Source organism: Hetaerina americana, unplaced genomic scaffold (genome assembly GCF_022747635.1).
Source record: "Hetaerina americana unplaced genomic scaffold, ioHetAmer1.1.p SCAF_4, whole genome shotgun sequence".
NCBI lineage: Eukaryota > Metazoa > Arthropoda > Insecta > Odonata > Calopterygidae > Hetaerina > Hetaerina americana.
In genome coordinates this window covers 30,747,766-30,768,539 of record NW_027286985.1, presented here as the reverse complement: position 1 = coordinate 30,768,539, position 20,774 = coordinate 30,747,766, and the positions used below count along the sequence as shown (strand labels likewise).

Below are 20,774 nucleotides of genomic sequence, written 5' to 3'. Positions count from 1 at the left end.
AGAGAACCAAAAAAATCACTATCACCAATGCAGGAAAGCCGACTGTGTGTACATTTTGTAATGTTTGTCATTACTTGAATGAATTTTTGGGGTGACTTAAGATGATGACTTTGTCATTGGCAGTAATGGAAGGTTTTTATTTCAAGCACTATAAACAGGAGCATTGGCATAAGTTAATAAATTTTTTCATCCTCGTTCGAAATAATCATCCCCACAATTTGAGGGCACAGGATTCAAATGTTGGAACAATAACCGTGGACAGCCGTGATGGACCCAGAAACGTGATTATCTTTTTGGAAAACTTTGATAGTTCTGCAGAAGAAATTTTGATTGTATCCATAATGGCCTACTGCAATGTTCTTTTTTGCATATATGGCTCATATTGACTCATATCTCTCTCGTTTTGCTCTGATAATATTTTAGTGTTCTCTTTTGTCGAAAATATGTAGTAGTAGTAGTTTTAGGGGAGGCGACGGACTGCGAAGGTCTTTTGCACCATGAGTGATGGATGGGAAAAGAAGGGTGGAGAGAAACCCGGTGTCAGCATTAGCCTACTCTTGTCGAAAGGCCCTAGGGGTCCGCAGTTTGAAGTCCCATCCGACGGACAGCGTACTCGCTCAAAGTACTCTCTCCAAAGCACCTATAGTAAGGATCAGGATACTACTGAAAAAAATCTGCCGCCTCCAGTATTCAATACTAGACCCTTACAGGGGGAAGCCTGTACGTCAGCCACCACACCATCCCGATCCCCTCAAAAATACGTCCGTGATTTTTAGCATAGGAAACTCCCAGGTTGCTGAGGAAGTCTTCAACAGCAGTATTAAAATTGGTCGTAGGCTATTAATATATTATGGATTTAATTTGCTATTCCCTTCGTAATTGAGCCATATTTACAACTTTTCGTAACCTTTTGGTTGTCTCGTTTCTTGCTACTTTCAAGTGTGCCCTGAGATCCCAAATAGTCTTTTCTTGTCACGAGAAGTACCATAGCCTGTTTGACCTATCAATATACCACACCTATGCTAGTTTTATAGCAAGCTGGCATCTTAACCATCTGGACTCTGCTGACTCATCACCACTTTGATTCAATTGTTCCCGGCTCAACCTTCTGGAAATTCATGTTAATTAAATGAAGAATACAATGTATCTTTCTACTGTCCTTCATTTGCGTACAACCGGTTTCAACGCTCCCCTTCAACTCAATTTGGACACCATCCTCTGGTCTTATCCTTATTGTCCAATCCAAAGCAATCAACAGTCCATCATCCCCTTCCAATTCCTTTGACATTCCTTCCCTGCACTTGAATCATAACTTGTTGGTCTTGACTTATTCACTCCTGTGAAAAATCTAATGGATAGTGCAGGTCAAGGGTTGTAACTTAAAGTTTTTTAAGTTTCATAACCCTCTTTTTGGCAGAATAGTGATCAATTTGATAGTTTGAGGGGTTCACGTAGCTCATCTTTCACAAATGTTTAGAGTGCATGAAATCCATGAATTTTCTCCAGAGAGCTTAATAGTGTAACTATTCACTTTTCCAATGCTGCAAGAAGTTTCACCAGAAAGTTCTGATACTGTGAAACCCATACAGCCAGAATTACTTGCCACATGTCCCACATGGAAATTTCATATTTTTTTACAATCTTAAGAAAATTTATTTAACTAAACCCTGTCAGTGCAGTAGTTAGATATATCTGTCCTGAGCATTAACATACCTGATTGTGAACAGTTGGTTTTCTCCACCTATTTCAGACTTGTTTCATTTGACTGAAAGAAATACTATATACCTATAGCCAAAAGTAGCGACTTAACAAAATCAGAAATTCTTGGAAAAATTAAAGTATGCCTTGTAAAACCTTTATTTTTATTGGAATATTGATGGCAATTATTAATTTATGTGAATTTCAATGGCATAGCAAGAGGGATTAATTGTGGACAGTTGTAATATATCCCTACATGATGCCTAGTCACAGTGAAAGTTGTAGAATCTTAAAATTAAAAATAATGACAATAATGTGAAGTATGAAGCTGTATGGATACATTATGGAGAAACTTCCACCAAGTCTGAAGTAGCTGATTTTATACCTTATTAATAGAGGAATCCAGACCATTGCCTCTCTAAGGTGCATGTGTATCTGTATCCAATGGCCAATCATCTTCAAAGAAATATTGAGGATAAAGGACACTAGAATGTATAAAATATTAATGCAGTAATGTGGATGCTTCCTTCGTGTTATCTCTTCCTCTGATTTAATTGCCAGTCAGTCCTCTCTTGATAGTACAGCATGTACTGCTTTGTGGCTTTCTGATGCACTTCCTTTGAGATTGAACACTTTTGACAAAGATTCTTTGTCAAACCAGTAACTGAGATTAGTTAGATATTATTCCTGCTGAATTATCCAAGAAGTATTTCCAACAATGATTGCATTTGTTATTGCAAGTAATTTTTTGCCTCTTTTAGGAAATCACCTTGAAGAATATTTTTGAATTGGACTAGTCAGGTATGGTCATAAATGTGTCTGCATTGTATATTTTTGAAACATAGTGAATTACATGAATACATAAAGATCTAAGTCTCTTCAATGTGATATAATCAACTTGAGAGGAACTAGGTGAATTTTCAGTATCCTTTGACAAGTTTCAATTATGTAGGGCAAAATAAACTCAGTGGAGGTTTCATAAGGGTGGTAAAATATTTTGTTGCTTTCTGCCAACTCCTAAAGTCTATAAAATAACTGGCAATTCGTATCTGGTATAATAACTAAATGGAAAAGAGTTGCTATTTCGAAAAGATAATTGCGTAGGCAATATATATATATATATATATATATATATATATATATATATATATATATATATATATATATATATATATATATATATATATATATAATTCCATGAGGTTTTTTAATTTCTGAAATTGTCATGGAATTCAAATGAGTACAAAAACTTTTCAAGTTTTTGCTTTTTGTTAGAATGTTTGCTTTCTATGATTCATGAATACCATAAAATATAACTTCCACAATTATCAGGCACTTTTTTTCTCCCACTATTTCCACTTAACTCTTTATTCACGATCCACTCCTAACCATCACCCTGAAAACTTAATTCACCGTAGATTTTGTTAACTATAGCTCACATTTTCACTCGACCAGTCATAAACCTTGCAAAGTAACTCATGCATAAATCATTTGAGCATCTCTCATCGGTCTGTCAGTTGTTGTGCTTGCGATTGGGTGGCAGTCCTATTGTGAGTTGTCCATCCGCTTGTGGTTCTGGAGACATGGAGGAGAGGAGAGATGGGTGGGAGGAGGGAGGGAAACCAATTTTTTGATGAACTGGGGGAGGGTGAGAGGGGGAGGAGAGATGTCGCAGTTGGGTATGATTTGTGCCGTGTGACGTCCCTTTGCAGGCGGCCCAGGCCAATCGGCCGAACGTTGCCTCCACTGAATCCACGGGCACCGTGCCCTTTGCCTCACCACCATCCCGACCCCAAGGCTTGCGTTGTTGCCTCCTCAGTGTGAGTTGGGAGACTTAATAATTCTCGCTGTTTGGGGCACCGGATTTAGGGGTGCTAGCTCCTTGTTCCCATTTTTGTTTTTTATGTTGCCCCTCCCCCCCCCCACCTCTGTGTTCTTTTTCTTCTGCATCAGCACATGTGTGACTGTGTGTGGCCAACCGAGCAGAGCCTAGAGAAAAGGCTGTGTTTACCTGACCAAGTACCATTTTAAACCATTGTGTCTACCTGGTAATGAGAGGTGATGCTTGTCTCCATACTCACTTTCAAGCAAAAACTGACGTGATATTATGGTAATGAAAAATATGGAATTACCATTTTTAGAGAATACATATTTAGGAAATATGCATAAGGAAATTACCTTGTTATTTAAATGTTTTGTTGTTAGCCTCATTTTATTTTCAGCATAAAGGTAACAATTGTGAATACATGTATGTCAATTCCATGAAATGCATCTACATACTTGGCTGTGTTATTAAAAATGATTTGGTTCACTTAAGGTTTTTAATGATTGTCCAGAATGAGGCCCTAGCCATTATTTTGTATATTCTCCCAGTGTTACTGGTATGTATTGAATTTTATGAAGGTCATCAATTCATTTATTAATTGCATTAGCTTTCATCAAATTGGTCAGTATTTAGTGAAGCATGTTTTTGAAAGTAATGATATTTCTATTATTACTGAGAAGCAATAAAGAAGCCAGATAGATATTAGACTATTAGGTAGGCGTACTATATACCTGTATATCCAAAGAATATTTGCATTTGCTGATCCGGTGGCAATCAAAACTTGAATTGTTGATAATTGGCATTAGTAAAATATTTGCTTGAAAATTCTTTTGATGAAACCTTCTGTTCCACAATATAACTGAAATTATGGCAATTTATATTTATTTAATGTACAAAAGAGTGAGCAGTGGGATAGCAATTATCGCCTTCTGCCGTGCCTTTTGGGAACCATTACGCACTGATGTTTTGTCAAAGGTCGAAGGACTATGTCCTAAATGGAATACCAAAACTGTGCTAAATGATACATAGTTAAAAAATAACATCACCTTATGTTTTATAGCTGATATTTGAGTCAGAAAATGATTGTTATACAGAAAAATTACATATTTTTATTTTTGCACACTTGTATAATGGAAATAATTCCCAGCCTTATTGATGAAAAAAATGAGAGGGAATAAGGAGCCTTGTAAAAGTATGGTGAGCCCATTTTTACATTTCTTTATGCTTACAAATGATGAGTTTGTATTATTCTTATTGTCCTGGAAATTGTGCAAAAGATCAATAATCGTTGGCTAAAATGAATTCCACAATGTTCCAAGGATTTTATCATTCGTTATACTTCAGCAAAAATTTCCCTTAAAATGTAATATTTGTGTCATGGCTATCTCAGAGCTCAGTGCTTTTGCATTTCCTTAATACATTTTCTGTTTATGAACACCAAATCTATTTGAAATGGTAAACAATGGCATGTGATGGGCCAAGTGTGAAGTTGGTACTGATAAAGTTGAATATTAGTTTGGTTGGTACATTCTTTTTATATATGTAACTTATTATTGCCGAAACAAATCTTAAAAATGAATAACTGATTGAAGCACTTTTCCACTTGATAAAATTTTTTATATTTATGACCGGGTTTCGATGTATTACATCATCATCAGGTAACCAACTGAAGTTGTGTTCAAGCTTATATACATTCCGGAAGGGGTGGAGAGGGTGTGGTAGGAAACGAGGGGGGAGGGTATAGGGAGGGGGAAGGTAAAGACAAGGGAGACATTTGCAAGAAATAGCGGAAACAGCGTATTGACCTTGTTAAAAAACACACAGTATATTTTGTCTTTAGGGTTCAAAGGGGTCCTATTGGGTGGATGGCCAGGACGAAACCAGTAGACGGGCTGGGTTTGGAGGCCAAGGATTAGGCCTTCTTCCCCCCCCCCCCCCTCGTTTCCTACCACGCCCTCTCCACCCCTTCTGGAATGTATATAAGCTTGAACACAACTTCAGTTGGTTACCTGATGATGATGTAATACATCGAAACCCGGTCGTAAATATAAAAAAAAATTTATCAAGTGGAAAAGTGCTTCAATCAGTTATTCATTATGTTCGACTTCCACCACATCACGCCTGAAGCTACTCAATTTAAATCTTAAAAAATGTCAAATGCTAGGTGAATATGAAAGTTGCGTAGATTTCGAATAATTGCAGTTCTTTTAAATAATTCTCTTCTATATTTATCTTATAGATTCAATTAGACGTTGCAAATATTTGTTGCTAATAAGTCAGGGTAGTGATCCAAAAGTATTGGATGCTGGTTGTTACTAAGAAGTATCACAAATGTAAATTAAGCCCTTAGATAGGATGCTACTCATATATTAATCATTTATTCAAGTTAATGGTATGAAGTGAATAGCTGGGGAATATTAGCTTACAAATTATTTTTTATCAATGGGATATCACATGTTAAGTATGTGATGTAGCTTTTTTGTTGGTGTGACCTCCTTTAAGAGTTGAGGTGGTACAAGGGTCAGGTAAATGCTGCTGATGTAAGATTTTTATTTCTGGAATTTTGAAGTCATACATGTTTATTCCTTATTATTATGTGAATAAGACACTTTCTCTCCTAAGTATTGTCACAATGCTGAAAAAGAAAGATTTTTATTTTTTTAACCTTCAGTTAGTATTGGACACACCTGAAAATGTATTAGGCCAATGGCCGAGGTATTTCCTAAATTTTTAATTTCTTGTAGGCCTTAACTTTTTCAATCAAGTAAAGAAGTATTATTGTTGTCAGAGTTCAAAAAACATATTTATAACTTATTGTCTTTAATTAGTTTTATCAGATTTTGATTATCTATACTGTTTCTGTCCAGTTGTTTTTAATTCTCTCTCTACTCAAAATTTAAATTTCCTCGAATTTTGAAAATATTCTGGAACATGGGTTACACTTAATGTTATAGTGAAAAATCCCTAAATCCGGCGTACTATGTTCCATGTGTATTGATGTTCTCTCCGGGAATGCCCACGCTTTATTTTTCTGTGCACGTTTGCATTTGTATCTAATTTAAACTTTCATAAAATTGAATAACTGTTATTCATTTTCAATGCAATTTGTAATCGAATAAGTTATCAAATGATGCCTCTTCTAGTGGAGCATTCCCGGAATTTTGTTGTGGAATAAATATTATTTTGTTAAAACCTTATTTTCTGTATTTTAAAATATATTTTTAGATAATCCTGATGCCACCTCTTGTCACGAGTAAATTTTTATCACAGTTCAGTGTCTGTCAATGGAACCCACATTGAAAAGATTCACAAGTTTGCTAGCTAGTAGAAACAATTGTAGTTTGAAATTATGATGCAGTTTTGAAAGATTTGAATATAAGCATCTGAGTAATGTTTCCCTGTAGTGCTTGTGGACTTGCAATTTTTCCTATTGCCTCATGTTTTATTTGTTTCTAAGTCCCTTTTGATGCAAATTTATTTTAAGTATGCAATGCTAACATGCAATATGCTGCTTCTTGGATGCTTGGCAATGGGGGCATTTTTAATAATACTGCAACTTGGTATTTGAAATGCCATCAAAGTAAAATGCTCAGTTATAATTCATTAAGTATGAGTAATCCTCTCACATTGCTATAGGCAACATTTATTGAATATTTCACATTTTGTATACTCATTTTATTGTCTACTATCTAATCTTGCATCTTCTGTTTTAAGTGTTTTCGCCGGAAAAATCTTTTTTACCAAATAATTCTGTTATTGTAAGCATCTTTCATTTTCTTTTACATGTGGTGCCCATTTCATTGGATTTTATCTACAGTTTAAATTTTTGAAGAATTTGATCCACATGAATTTATTTTTTTTTAGTTGCGAAATATGTATTTTCAATTCTATTTGTACATTTTGTAAGTTCAATTGAGGCATTATGTCTTTGAGTGATTGGTCAAGTTTTCAAGGTCGTATGTGATTTATTCTGAAATATGGAGTCTTTTGTCTTCCAGGCTGACTGTAAAACTCTTCAAAGTTATGCTTGCTCTAATGATATGGCACTAACTGAGGTCAGCGCTTAGGCCAATGCATATGGGCACAATGAATTCTTTATAATCTGTTAGCTTCCATCCTGGTCTTAACAGAGGTAATGCCACACTGATGCCTGATGCTTCATTCAGTCAACTCATCCAGTAGATTGAGGCATGGTGTTCTTCCTTTCCATAAATATTTTACAATGGGGATGTAAAAATATTGTAGTCAGGAGTATTCATTATTTTTTCTTAGTTTTTTGAAGTTTAAAGCTAAAGAAGTATATTATCCTGTTCATGCTTAGTAATCGCTGGCACATATTTTCTAATTTCAGATCTCATTTACGAGTAAGAAAGTGTAAAAGTTACATTTGGAAAAAAACCCATGCGAAAGCCTATGTTTGTAAATGTGAATAATTGGCTGAGATAGTAGGCAATGAAACTCAAAAAGTGGTTGACTATCTAATGAGTAAAGTGTTAAGATGTCATGATTTTAGTTTTTGGCCATTGAGGGATTTAAATTTTATTATTGTCCAAAATTAAAACAGCATTTTTCTTTCCTAATGTTTTTGTGCATTGGAGAAAGTACCAGCGAAAATAATATCATGATAAATGAAAATTGTCATAAAAAGTAAATTTTGCAGCTTTAATATCCTCTCTTTTTTAATCTGGCTTTTCCTTTATTTCCAGCAGAATTAAATATGATGGACACCCTAAAAATAATGTTGTATAAAAGTCAGATTTAAGGGATTCATTTTGCTCCTATGTTATTATTTTCCTGATGTGTATACTCTGTTTTGTTTGGAAATTAAAAGTTCCATTAGCTATAAGGCTTTGTTGTAATTGCATTTGGAATATGTGTTTATTTCATCATTGGAATTAAAAATCTGAAGGAAATTTCTCTGACAAACATTTTTCAGATCTGCGACTTTGGACTTGCTAGAGTAGCTGATCCAGATCATGATCACACTGGGTTCCTAACAGAATATGTCGCCACCCGGTGGTACAGGGCACCAGAAATAATGTTAAATTCAAAGGTTGGTTTACTTATCTTTTTGAATTCGTAATACTATGAATGAAGTTTTTACAATCTACTTAATCCTCTCTATTTAATCAGAGCTCTGAACAACAGTAAGTGAACATGTAATGGAAAATTCATTTTGATGAACCTTACCATTTTTATACATAACATTTTTATGCCTAAAATAGTTTTAAGCAAGAGCTCATTAAATAATGTTAGCTTGAAACTAAAATTTCAACTGAAAGGTCACTAATATTGATGTTGGAAAATGAATTAATGGCACATGTAAGTGTTATTTTTATTAATAATATAACATAGGTGTTTATGATAATAATTGGTGTATGTATTCAAAATTAGAGCAGTCTTTGAATTATGATTTTACAAGGATGTTTAGTTAAAACTGGCCAGTGTCAGCAAGATGATTAAAATAGTTTAATATATAATGGTCGATGTATTGGAAAAGTATATCATTAATGAGCAGGGTGGCCACTCAATGTGAGAAATTAGGAAAAAGTAGGGAATTAAATTTTTTCCTTTCTTTGAAAAACCAGTTTGTGTTTGGTATAGGTTGTTGCACATAAAGACCCTAGCTAAAAGTTAAAACTATAGCACTGCCTGCTTTGGTGATGGCAGTGGCACACACAGTGATAAAGAGTAATTCATTAGGAATATTCGATCCAATTTCCAATGCAAGAGAACTGAACCTGGGAAAAGAGGCTCATTTTTCCAGAAAATCAGAAAGAAAGGAATCTAGAAAATGAGCGACAACTCAGACAAGGTTTCAATTAATAGTTGTTAAATCTGTTGATATTTATAATCAATGTATGTTGAAATTCTGCCCAGTTGCATGTATATTTGATGATATCACTCAGTATTAAATATTGAACTCTAATTTTTTTGTGTTATTTTTTTATTTTTAGGGCTACACAAAGTCTATTGACATCTGGTCAGTTGGATGTATTCTCGCAGAAATGCTTTCAAATCGCCCAATATTTCCTGGCAAGCATTACCTCGACCAACTGAATCACATTTTAGGGGTTTTAGGATCCCCAACCCAAGAGGATCTGGAGTGCATCATAAATGAAAAGGTATGGAAAACCAAATCTGTATGTTTTGAAAGTATTAGTAATTTTTAAAATTATGGGGATTCAGGGAAACTCATTGGAATAGAAATGAAATTTGGGAATGCTGCAAAAGAGATTTGGAATTAGTTTTGAGGATACAGGGGGTCCTTGCTTTTCCATGGATTTAAATTAGGGTGAATTTCATTTGCAAGTGAAATGGTTGTTTCTTTGGAAGAAATTATGGCCAAACTTCATGATGATTAAATGCACTAAGATTACCTGTCCTTGGAAATTTGGCATCTTACGTGTTTTGAGTGTCCCCAATTCAATGCTTACTCAATTCTATGCCTGTCAATAATCATATAATAATTGCAATAATTACTGTATTTTATGCTGTTTGTAGACAGTTTGCCTGTAGCATAGGAGCAGGATGATACAAAATTCACATAATTGGTCACAAAACAAGACACGTTCATTTAATAATATTTAATAAAATTGTTATGCATGCTATGAAAAATATTAAAATTGTCTTCTTGCAAATATTTTCCTGTGCGGTTTGTGACTAAATGCTCTACATAAAATTCAAGTTACAAATTAATTACTCAAATAGATAATCTGGAGAAAATAATGCTGGATAAATGTTACTGGGATCACTTCACAATGTTTTCACTCATTATGATGTGCTCTGCAGAAAGGTTTAAGATCATTAGAGGGTACCACTATGTATTGATTCCAGTAAAATTTCCTATAATCCCTCCGTATATATGATTGAATTAAAATGGTAGTCATCAACTCTGGTCCCAAATCCTTCCTCTTTGATAGCAATTATTCCCCCAACATTATTTTGTAAGCATTGATTTTTCTCGTAAGGAGACCCAATGGCTTGTGTACTTGCTTTGCAAGCTAAAAATAAAGATTTGATTCTTGTAACAGGTGGAATGTTTCACATTTGCGCATTTCCAACCACCTGCAGTTGTTGGTTGTACTACTCTCTATCTCTGTAGGAATTGAGTGTAGTACTTTGGATATCAGGCACTTTTTAACTGAATGTAGATTAATAGGCTAATGCCCACCTCTTTCTCCCATTAGTTCACTGTTCCTAGTATTCTCCATACTGTAGAACAAAAATTAGCTGCTAGGTAATCTGAATCTTGCAATAGCTATGCTGCACTCATTCTACTTTACAAGTGTTATTTATTTTCTATGGTTCACAAAATATGATTTGTTCATCCAAAACTGTTTGGTGAAAGTAGAGTCAATATTTTAACCATTTGAAGAGCAGTTAATGGATGCAGTGAAGGAGATAAAGTGGATTACTGATTGAAACATAGATGATCCAAACTTCTCATTAAAAAAGTGTAAGAAAATGTAAACAAACCATTTGTTTACCCGTAGTCCAGTGGCTTTGACTATTTAAAAAATTTTCTCCACCTTACAAAATATTTTTGTAGTAGTCATATCTTTTTAATTGTAATCCATATCATAATCCTCATCATCAGTAATTTTAAACCTAATATTGGTTTACTGCGGCCCTCCGTTCTTTTCAATTCAGTGTTAATTCCATTACCTGCTGATAGCTTCTCTGTTCTACTTATGTCTTCATTGCCCTCTGTACCTGTGCTTTGGTTTTCCTCAAGGAATCTTCCCTTCTTTTACATTTCTAACTATTACATTGTGCCTCCAGATGTGCCCAGTCCCTCCCAACTCTTCATTGCCATAGAGTTCTCCGTATGATTTTTTCCTCATCTGCACTTCTATATACTTCCTTCCTTCCTCACTGTATGAGCTCATTCTCCATCAATGTTTCAAATGCTCTGTTGGTGTATTTTTCCAGTGTTCCATGTCTCCGCTCTGTAAAGTGCCATGCTCCATACGAACATTTGACTGTTTGCTTGTTTGAAACCTTAGGTTCTTTGAACATAGTATTTGTAACCAAAATCAATTTAATATCCACAGTTAAATGACTACCTAGTATATACTGTGTTTGATCATTCATAGTTCACAGTATGTAAATTACCAATTTAATTTATATCTTTTGTACAACTGCTAAACATGAAATTTAACTAGCCGATTCTAAGATTTCTGTTATTTATCAAGTTGACTCCTGGCCAAAATACAATGGCAGAGGAATAATATTCATGGACATAACTTATTTATAATGGAGGAAGCAGCTTAAGCAGTCTTTTTAAAATAATTTTCCATTTTATATATTATCATAAAGTCCAATTTTTTTAAGGTTTTTAACCATATATATGTGACTTATTATTGCAGCTCCATTTACCAAGATGATACATTTAATTGAAAATTTGTTTGTATGATAAGCCTCGTGAATATATGTAGTAACCTAATGTTTATAATGCTCAACTTCTGTCCAGATGACCCTGATTCACATCGGGTGATATCTCGGGAGACCCTCAGCTTTATACAAGCAGTATGGTTTCTTAGCTATCAGGTCGTCCAAGAAAACTGCAGATGATAACCCACTCCAATGTTTGATTTTACATGCTACATTTATAGCTTAGCATGAGGTTGTACTAATTTAAGTGGACTACTGTGGCATTTCAATTGATTATACCAAATAATGTTAATCAAAAGCATATGCTACTGCTGGAAAAGATAATATGAAAGGAATAACTAAGTTTCCAATTTTATTTCAGGCAAGAAGCTACCTGCAGTCTTTACCCTTCAAGCCCAAGGTCCCGTGGTCCAAGTTGTTCCCGAATGCAGATGCAAAGGCCCTTGACCTCTTGGACAAGATGCTCACCTTTAATCCACATAACCGTATTGTGGTAGAAGATGCCCTTGCTCATCCTTACTTGGAGCAATATTATGACCCTGCAGATGAGGTATGAGATGCATATGATTGAGAAAGTGTAATGGTGTAATATAGGGACCATTAGTAAAAATTCCAACTATTATATTCCTTCTTTGTGTAAAAAATGACTTCCGATTTTCATCTATTCCTCATATTTTCATAGAAAATCAGCTTTTAATACTGTTTAATTGGTTTTTATTATTAAGGTCATTACATTGTTTAGTGTCATCCCTCAAAACTCTTATTCTGGTGAATACCTTTTTGGAATGCATTGCTCGATGTGTAACTAATAATCTGGGGTCAGTAAGACTTTCATATGACCTAAGTTTGAAATCATATCAAAGACTTTTTTTATGCTGTACTCACCAGGTGTAGGTATGAAAAATGGCTGCGTGTGACAATGGCAGCTTTCTAAAATATTATGGGTGCAATCTAGTGCAGATGAGCGTATTGAATCATCCAGAAGAAGCAGTCTAGATTACCTTGCAATTAGAAATCAAAGTATCCATTTCACATCAATGGGGAGGATAGTTTCCTTCCTTTACGAGAATATCTGATCTGCCTGTAAAGCATCTGGAAAGACAAATCTGATACAGAAGCACAATTTTGTTACTATTTTCTCTTGTACTATCTCATAAATTTCACTGTACAAAATAATTTCCTCTTAAATTTTTTGAGCCATTGACTGTCATTAGATGTTACTTGGTGGTCATACAACAGATGTTGCAAATATTTATTGGAGTTAGAGCAATGAGTCTCTTACGATTAATGCACTATTCATGTGCTGATGGTAAGTAGTCTTTTAAGTTGGATTGGAATTTTTTTAAAAGTAAATCAAGTAGAATGCAAATTTGAATTTGAAATGTAATGTCTTGTAAACTACTAAATGGATGAGATAGTGATGCTCAAAGTAATGTTAATGCAAGAGGAATAAAATCAATTGTTAGGGCTTGGTGTTTTTTTTGGGTCCCACTTTGGTGGCAATTTGTTTTATGTGGGCCAGGAGGGTAGTCAGAAGAATTTTTGAAAGTTATTATGGTGCCAATTCGAAAGAGAAGGTAAAATAAAGTGCTGGGAACGTATCCTCTTCTCACATGTTGCCAAAATAGAGTTAAATAGGAGGATGATTAAGAAGATAGAAAAGAGAATAGGAGAGGGTCAATTTGACAGAAAGGGAACAAGAGATGGCCTTGGATTGTTAAGAATCTTTGGAGAATGATATTTAGGGAGATGTACCTAAGGTTTGTTGACCTTGAAAAGGATTTTGATGAGGATTGGATTAAGTTGATGGAGATTTTGAAAAAGGAAGGAGTGGACTGGAGGGAGAGAGGAGTGATTAGAAAGGTTTTCATTGGTCGGATATTGGTAGTTAAAAGTTGGCAAAGTAATGAAGTGAGGGAGGTGTTGTTTATCACCAGTTCTGTTTGTGATTTGTTCGAAAGAGATCATTAAATGAGTGGGAAGAGAGAAGGTCGAAAACATAGAAGCATAGTTGGGAGGGAGAAGGATAAGATGTATTGTTTGCAGATTATATGGTGGTGATTTTGCATAATTCTTGAGCTTTGGAGAGGATGATAGAAAATATTTGTAAGACGTACAAGAATAAAATTTTCGATGAGGATAAACAAACCAACTACCAAAGTGCCATGTGGATCAGAATATAAGAGAGGATAGAGCTTGAAATAGATGGAATACAAATTGAACAAGTGAAGAGATGTAAATACTTGGGAAGTGTGGGAGAAAGGAGCTGTGAATGTGAGTTGATTAGGGAAAGATAAGGTACGGCAAAGATGACATTCAACATGATTAATGATGTCATGATAGAGCTCCAGAATGTTGTGTCAGAGTGTTCAGCCTTTTCTTCTTCACGGCTTCACAAAGACATTTCATAACCTTCCGACAATATTTCTTATTCATTGTCTTCCATTGAAGAAGAAATTCATGGTGAAATACTCTTTAAAAATTAAAGAAAACCGTAGACATGAACGTAACATTTGACTGAACAACTTTCTGGGTTGCAGTGAAAATTTTCCGAGCCACTGTGGTGGCTGACATTTTTTTTCAACATTATATACATAGATAAAAGTCTCATCATCAGTGATGATGTTTTTCATGATATTTTCCTTAGACCTAGAGCATCCCAGTTTCTGATGCAATCCCACTCAATCATTTAGAACTGGGAGAATATCAGTGGACATGACAAGCATATGTGCTCAAACAATCGAAACAAAAATCTAAGCTAGGACTGACATCAATTGGCAGGTAATGCAGAAGACATGCCACTAGATGCCAGAAAAAGATGGATCCAGGTTTATTTATTGATTGCTGCATGATTCAAAATGTTCACAAACTTTCCAGACAGACCTCATATAGGTACATGCTAGAATGGTTCTCCAACACAAGTATCCATCTCAATCATTATATGTCTCTATTTAATATCTAATGGTGTTGTTGTCTTTTTTTTCATGATCCTTAAATTGTTGCTCTGAGAAGCTCATTACAGAACTAATGGTCTGTTTCTTGTTACAGCCTGTTGCTGAAGAACCATTCCGCTTTGCAATGGAACTGGATGATTTGCCAAAAGAGCGCCTGAAGGAGCTTATTTTTGAGGAAACTATGCTCTACAAGCAAAAGCTGTCACAGGAGCAGAACATGTAAAGTCCTTAACTATCAGGTATAAACCTTTCATTATAAAAAATATGCTTGGCATCCTTTTCATCATTGAATTTAAATGGTTAGTGAAATACTGTAAATCATTGTTTATGCAAATTTATTAAATATTTTATGACATAAAATTAATGCTAGATAAATAAAATCATGGCTACTTGATTCGAAAAAGAATACTATTTGTACAGACTGGTGGTTGTATTTCCATGTGCACTGAAATTCAGATTCTAAGCACTGCATTTTCATTTATGGCCCTTCACCTGAACTTGCACATTTGCGTGATTTTTAAGGTGTAACGTATTTATGAAATCGTGTTCCACTCATTTTGGAAATTTGGACTAAAGCTTGAAAAAGTGAATTATTTTTGTGTGTGCTTATTCATTGTTCAATTTTGCAATTGAAAATGCCTTTTTTGGTTAAACTAAAACTCCAATTTACTTTATTTCTTTCAATAGAAACTTAATTCAACTTCCATTATTTTCCAGGACATCACATCTGCTGGAAATCACTTCTGTTGACATCATCACCATCTAATTCAAAACCACCGGAAATTCCTTTCGATATCTAGAAAGAAGCTGGATCAAAGGAGGGCTGCTTCCTAGGATTGAGAGGAATGACTTTTGGGGTCTTTGATGCCTCTCTTTTAGAGGCTGCACAACCACAAGCTTGGGTGCCGGAGAGGAAGGGGAAAATAAGTAAATCGGCAGTTAGTGACACTCTGTGGACATGAGGGGAATGTTTATTTATTGAGAGACCAAAAGTGTGTTTTTTAATGTTTTCCTCCTTCATTGATTGTCGATGGATTTGGTCAATGGGGCACGCTTCCCACTTTTCCTCTGCATGCATCGATGCACCTGAACAGCAACAGCCTAATTTTGCCCCTTCGGAATGCTCGAGAAGGGAGACTCAGTTGGCTTGCCGGTGACCACCCCACAAGAAACAGGTTACTCTGGCAAGCCCTATGGGGTCAACTCTCTTTTCTTTGAGGAAATGTATTCCCCCCCCCCCCCCTCCCTCCCTCCCTCCCTTCCCTCCCCATCCCCACCAACCACGTGAGGTGCATGAAACGAGTGTTCTTTCATTATTTCTCAAGTCAAAATGGGGCAAAACGAGGTTGAGTGCGTATTCGATGAGTTTAAGCTGTGATCTGGTCCCTCTCCGGGGTCTGGCAGCACTTACTCGATATTTTTAAAAGGAGTCAAAGGGGCAGGAAAGAAAAGAAAGAGTGAGGGGATGGCTCATTCCCTGTTTACCTCCCCAATGCTCAGTCTTTTAAATAATTTTTCATTTGAAGTTGTCGAGGTGGCAGAGTCCTGGTGAAATCCATAATGTTGTTAAGTGGCATCTTGTCCACCATTTATAAAAAAAAGACACGGCTGGAGGTGTTGATAAGTTTTGAATATTTATTATATATGTTACTTTCCCATAGCTGGTTGGATTTGACACTGAACACCGTTATGGTGTTTAAACATGGTGAGTTCACACAATGCCTACCTTTTTGTGGGGTGACAATATTAATACCAATAACCACCATGGAGTTAACAGTAGTATCTCGTTAGTATGTTTGTGATGGGGATGAAGTAAATAAATGTGCCAATGTGAAAAACTTAATTTGGAATGGATTACATTCCACGAATATATACACATATTTGCCTTGGAAAATAATCATGTTTGATAATATAACTGCATATAATGGTTTATCATGAGGTAAGCTCGGATGGTGTTGCATAAGTGGGCTTTAGATGTAAAAGAGGTAACCCATATTTGTTTTTGTTAGGACACCCTGAGACTCCCCGGTCATAGTTGTTGTAACTGGAAAATTTATGATTCATTTCCCTTTGGTACTACGTTTATTTTCCACTGCTAATTTTCTATTTGAATTTATTTTTATGGGTAACATAAATACGATTCATAAGCCTCATTGTATTTAACCCATGGGATCATATTTTGAAGCCGACAAAGCCAAAATTTCATTTTAAATTTATTGGTTAATGACGTAAATACAAATCAGGAATCACTTTTCTTGTCTAACTTGTGTAGATTTTAAAAATCTGTATTAAAGCCCGAGGGATCATGTGCTGTAGCTGGAAAATTATCAAATTAATCTTTCAAAATTTTGTGATGTAGTTCGGAAATTCATGGTTTTTTATCATTATCTTTACCCTAATCTCAGATTTCACCTGAAGGGTTGGGTTTAAAAAAAAAGAGCAACATGTTGAACATTATTTTTTGAGTTTTTAATAAGTGACATGTTTTCAATAATAGTTTTGAATTTACTTCTGAGGATATTTTCCCAAATAGAACATCAGAAGCACACACATGATTCTTTCTATCCAGGAACATAATTTTTATTGCCATAATAAATCCCTCCCATGTACAAAAACTTCATTCTCTCATGAGTGTTGCATCAACAGGCACATTTAATTTTCACGGCAAACTTCAGTTGAAGAGTACTCTTGTTGCCTCTAATTAATTAATTTTATTTCTTAGATCATAATACACCTCACGACTCTCTTGTTTTTTCTCTTTGGTAAATGTTGACGCACACAATTATATGGAAGTTGCATCCCAATTGCTGCTAAATAATATGCTACAGTTCATGATTTGGGGAAGCGGGAGAAAGCTCTTATATTGAGTACAAATGGGAGGTAACCCAAGGGAGTCACATAATGCAGGTCATGTATCAGTGACTAGAGTGAGAAATGGTTACCTTGTGATGTGAAACTGGCTGCAATAAGGATGTGGTCGGCAAAAAGCTTAATAAATATGCCAATTACTCACAGACACTTTTACTTTTGTGTTTATATCTTTTTGGATGATGTGTTTCATATTTACACTATTCTTCTGAATATACTAAGCAGTAACAAGCAAAAAAAAATCAGAACGTGATACTGTAAGCTTTGCGGATATGTTTATGTAGAAATGAAATATGAATACAAATTGCATGTGCAAAGAGAAAAATGCCTTAATGTCGGACATGCTAACGAGATTTCACTGTATTTTAATGCTAAATGTTTTCTTGGAAAATAAAATAGGGGAAAAGTGAAGTAGGTAATGTCACTTGAGAACTGCTGCCTAAAATGGTTTTTAATCAGTAATGGTTGTGTAGTCCTCTTGAATCAGTAAAGGGAAGCGGAAGTTAAAATTTAAATATTTGGCCTAAACTTGTCATAGTTATTGACTTTTTAAAGTCTATATGAGAAGATTTCCTGTGCCTCATTACACACAAAATAGTCTCACCTGTTTAATCTGTGTGGTATTCATACTTTTTGTGTTGAATAAGTGTCATAAACCCTTACTTAAAAGAAAACTAAAATACAAAATTTGTGAAAGAAATAGTAGGCAGGACTTAACTATTTTTTGCAGCAAAATATTTTTATCACATGTATTAACTTGTGGTCCAGTTGGATCGTAAATTGTTTGACAGTGTATTATTTGAAAGTCTTTAAAAGAAATTCCCCCATTTTGAATCTTCTGAGAAACATGTTTAAACCACCTCACTGTTCAACCCTTAGTCATATATTCCATCAACTAGTTGTCTCCAACACATATCATTATCCCCTGAAATTGCTTGTCAATTTTTTAAATTCCGTAGACTTCAAAAGACAAACTGGAATTCAAAGTCAGCATGTGTTACAAGGTGAGGAGGCAATTGTTGCACAACAGGCACATATTTAATCATTGTATATGGTACCAAGATGTTGTAAAAAAAAAGCTCTCTGTATGAGCGAACCAAAAGAAAGTACTTCTGTTAAATGTCTTTATACCCATCGACCCACTGAGATCACCTTCAGTTCAATAACTCCCCTGCCCTCACTTTGTGGTTCACAATTAATCTCATAAAGGTGTCAAATAAACGTTTAGTCCTTTATCAACTTCTCTGTGTGTTCACAGCTGTTCATAGTGATGGAATGGTTTTTTTTCCAATGGATGGACAATCCTGTTAAAGTTAAGTTTTCAAGTACTTGGAAGCCTTTAACTTTATCCGGATTGATGTAAGATAAATTTATATACATATATATATAATATATATATATTTTCTACCTTGTCTTTGTATAAAGTTGTAAAATGAGTGATTGGGGGTGATTGTGATCACCCCACTAAGCAAGCCAATCCTTCATTGAGGGGTTGACAAGGTGTCCAAATTCTCTTTGTTGATGTCGCAGCACTTGCTGCGATCCTTACATGGAGTTAACAGTATGTGAGCATTTAAAGAAAGTTTGTAGACTTAACTAGTCTGTCAAAAGAGGTCTGAATCTTTGTGATTTGGAGAATTGTTCTAAGATAAACGAATGCCTGAGGGAGAAAGTGCGTGTGCTTGTTTGAGTGTGGGAACGTCACTTCACTCTCTTTTTGAGTGCTTTGTGAACACCCGAGTTTGTGTTCACTTGATGACTAAATAAAAATATAATGTTGGAGAGGTGGCGAGTATTTCCTGTTTGTTTGCCTATAATGCCCCATTTTATGTGGCCATCTTATCTGTGGTCCATGTGTCTTGCACATCATTTGTGAGAAGGTTTCCAATATTTGTCACTTCTGGTGTCTCTCTCTCTTTATCTCCTTCTAATCGTCTCTGTTAAGGTGGCCAGTTTCGGTGTTAAGAAGTTTGAATGGTTTTTGAGAAACCTATTGGAAGGGGAGGCCAATGACGATCTGATATTTGTTGCTCTTTGTGTACTATGCTCTGGCCCGGGGTCAAATATACCCCATTCCCAAATAGTGTACCTGTAACTTTTATCAATAAATATGGTGGTTCAATGGCTAATTTAATCTGGCATGGAGGATGAATGAGCTAAGTTTGATACCATTTCATTCCATGGCACATTGTGATTCTCTGCCAAGGTGAAGACATTTCCAGATTTTTCTCCATACAGTATTATTGATTTAATTGTTGTGCTGCAATAAAAAGCTTTGTTGGCATTTGTTAAGTTTTTAATGATTTCTATAACTCTCAAACTATTGGCTCTATTGATTATTTCAAATGAGCAAAATGGTCTGGACTGTTGGCTAAAAAATACATTCCAGGAAATGTATGGTGTTATCAGTTGTATAACTGGCTCAGTATCAATTAGCTTTCAACTTCCTGCAAGATTGTAGCTTCCATAGTTGCACCAAAGAGTGAAGACTTTTCATTCAAGACTGGTAGAAGGTACCTACTGGATTGGCTCCAGTTCCATTGTGTATCCCAGGGGTTCCCAAAGATTTTTGATTTGAGGATTCTTTTAATCTTAAACTCTAAAGTACCACTAACATTTTATGATACAAATGGCTGACTGTAAGAAAAGGTGGATAATGAATTTTAAATTGTAAAATTTGTATACATACCTCATAAAACAGGATATTTTCACTTTTTTTTAACAAATCAGTAGAAAATTTTGGGTGAGATTTTGCATGCAAAGAATAAGTCTCTTAAAAATTTAAATTCACAAATAGGGAGTGACTACTTGGGGTTATATCACTTATTCATGCAGAGTTTGGGAACCACTGGCATGCCCAAATGGTAGCTTGTCCTTGTTAAGTAAATTGGTAGTTACTATTGGCAGTAGTCTACCAGCTTAAGGTATTTTTAAACAGCATTTGGCAGAGTAAGCTAGGTACAATTAATGATAATTTTACAGAAGATATTTGAGTATAATGATAGATGATTTATCAATGGTTCAGGTAGCAG

General features: G+C 35.1%; 1 protein-coding gene across 1 annotated transcript in view; it reads left to right on the top strand.

Moving 5' to 3' along the window:
- The window catches only part of rl (Mitogen-activated protein kinase rl), a 112,617-nt gene extending 92,395 nt beyond the window's left edge, over positions 1-20,222 (top strand). The window contains exons 5-9 of the mRNA XM_071590942.1: positions 8,460-8,576; positions 9,481-9,648; positions 12,282-12,470; positions 14,969-15,113; positions 15,592-20,222. Coding sequence (XP_071447043.1) covers positions 8,460-8,576; positions 9,481-9,648; positions 12,282-12,470; positions 14,969-15,097 — 603 coding nt within the window. The 3' untranslated portion in view covers positions 15,098-15,113; positions 15,592-20,222. The remainder of the gene's footprint in view (positions 1-8,459; positions 8,577-9,480; positions 9,649-12,281; positions 12,471-14,968; positions 15,114-15,591) is intronic.
- Positions 20,223-20,774: the final 552 nt, after the last annotated feature.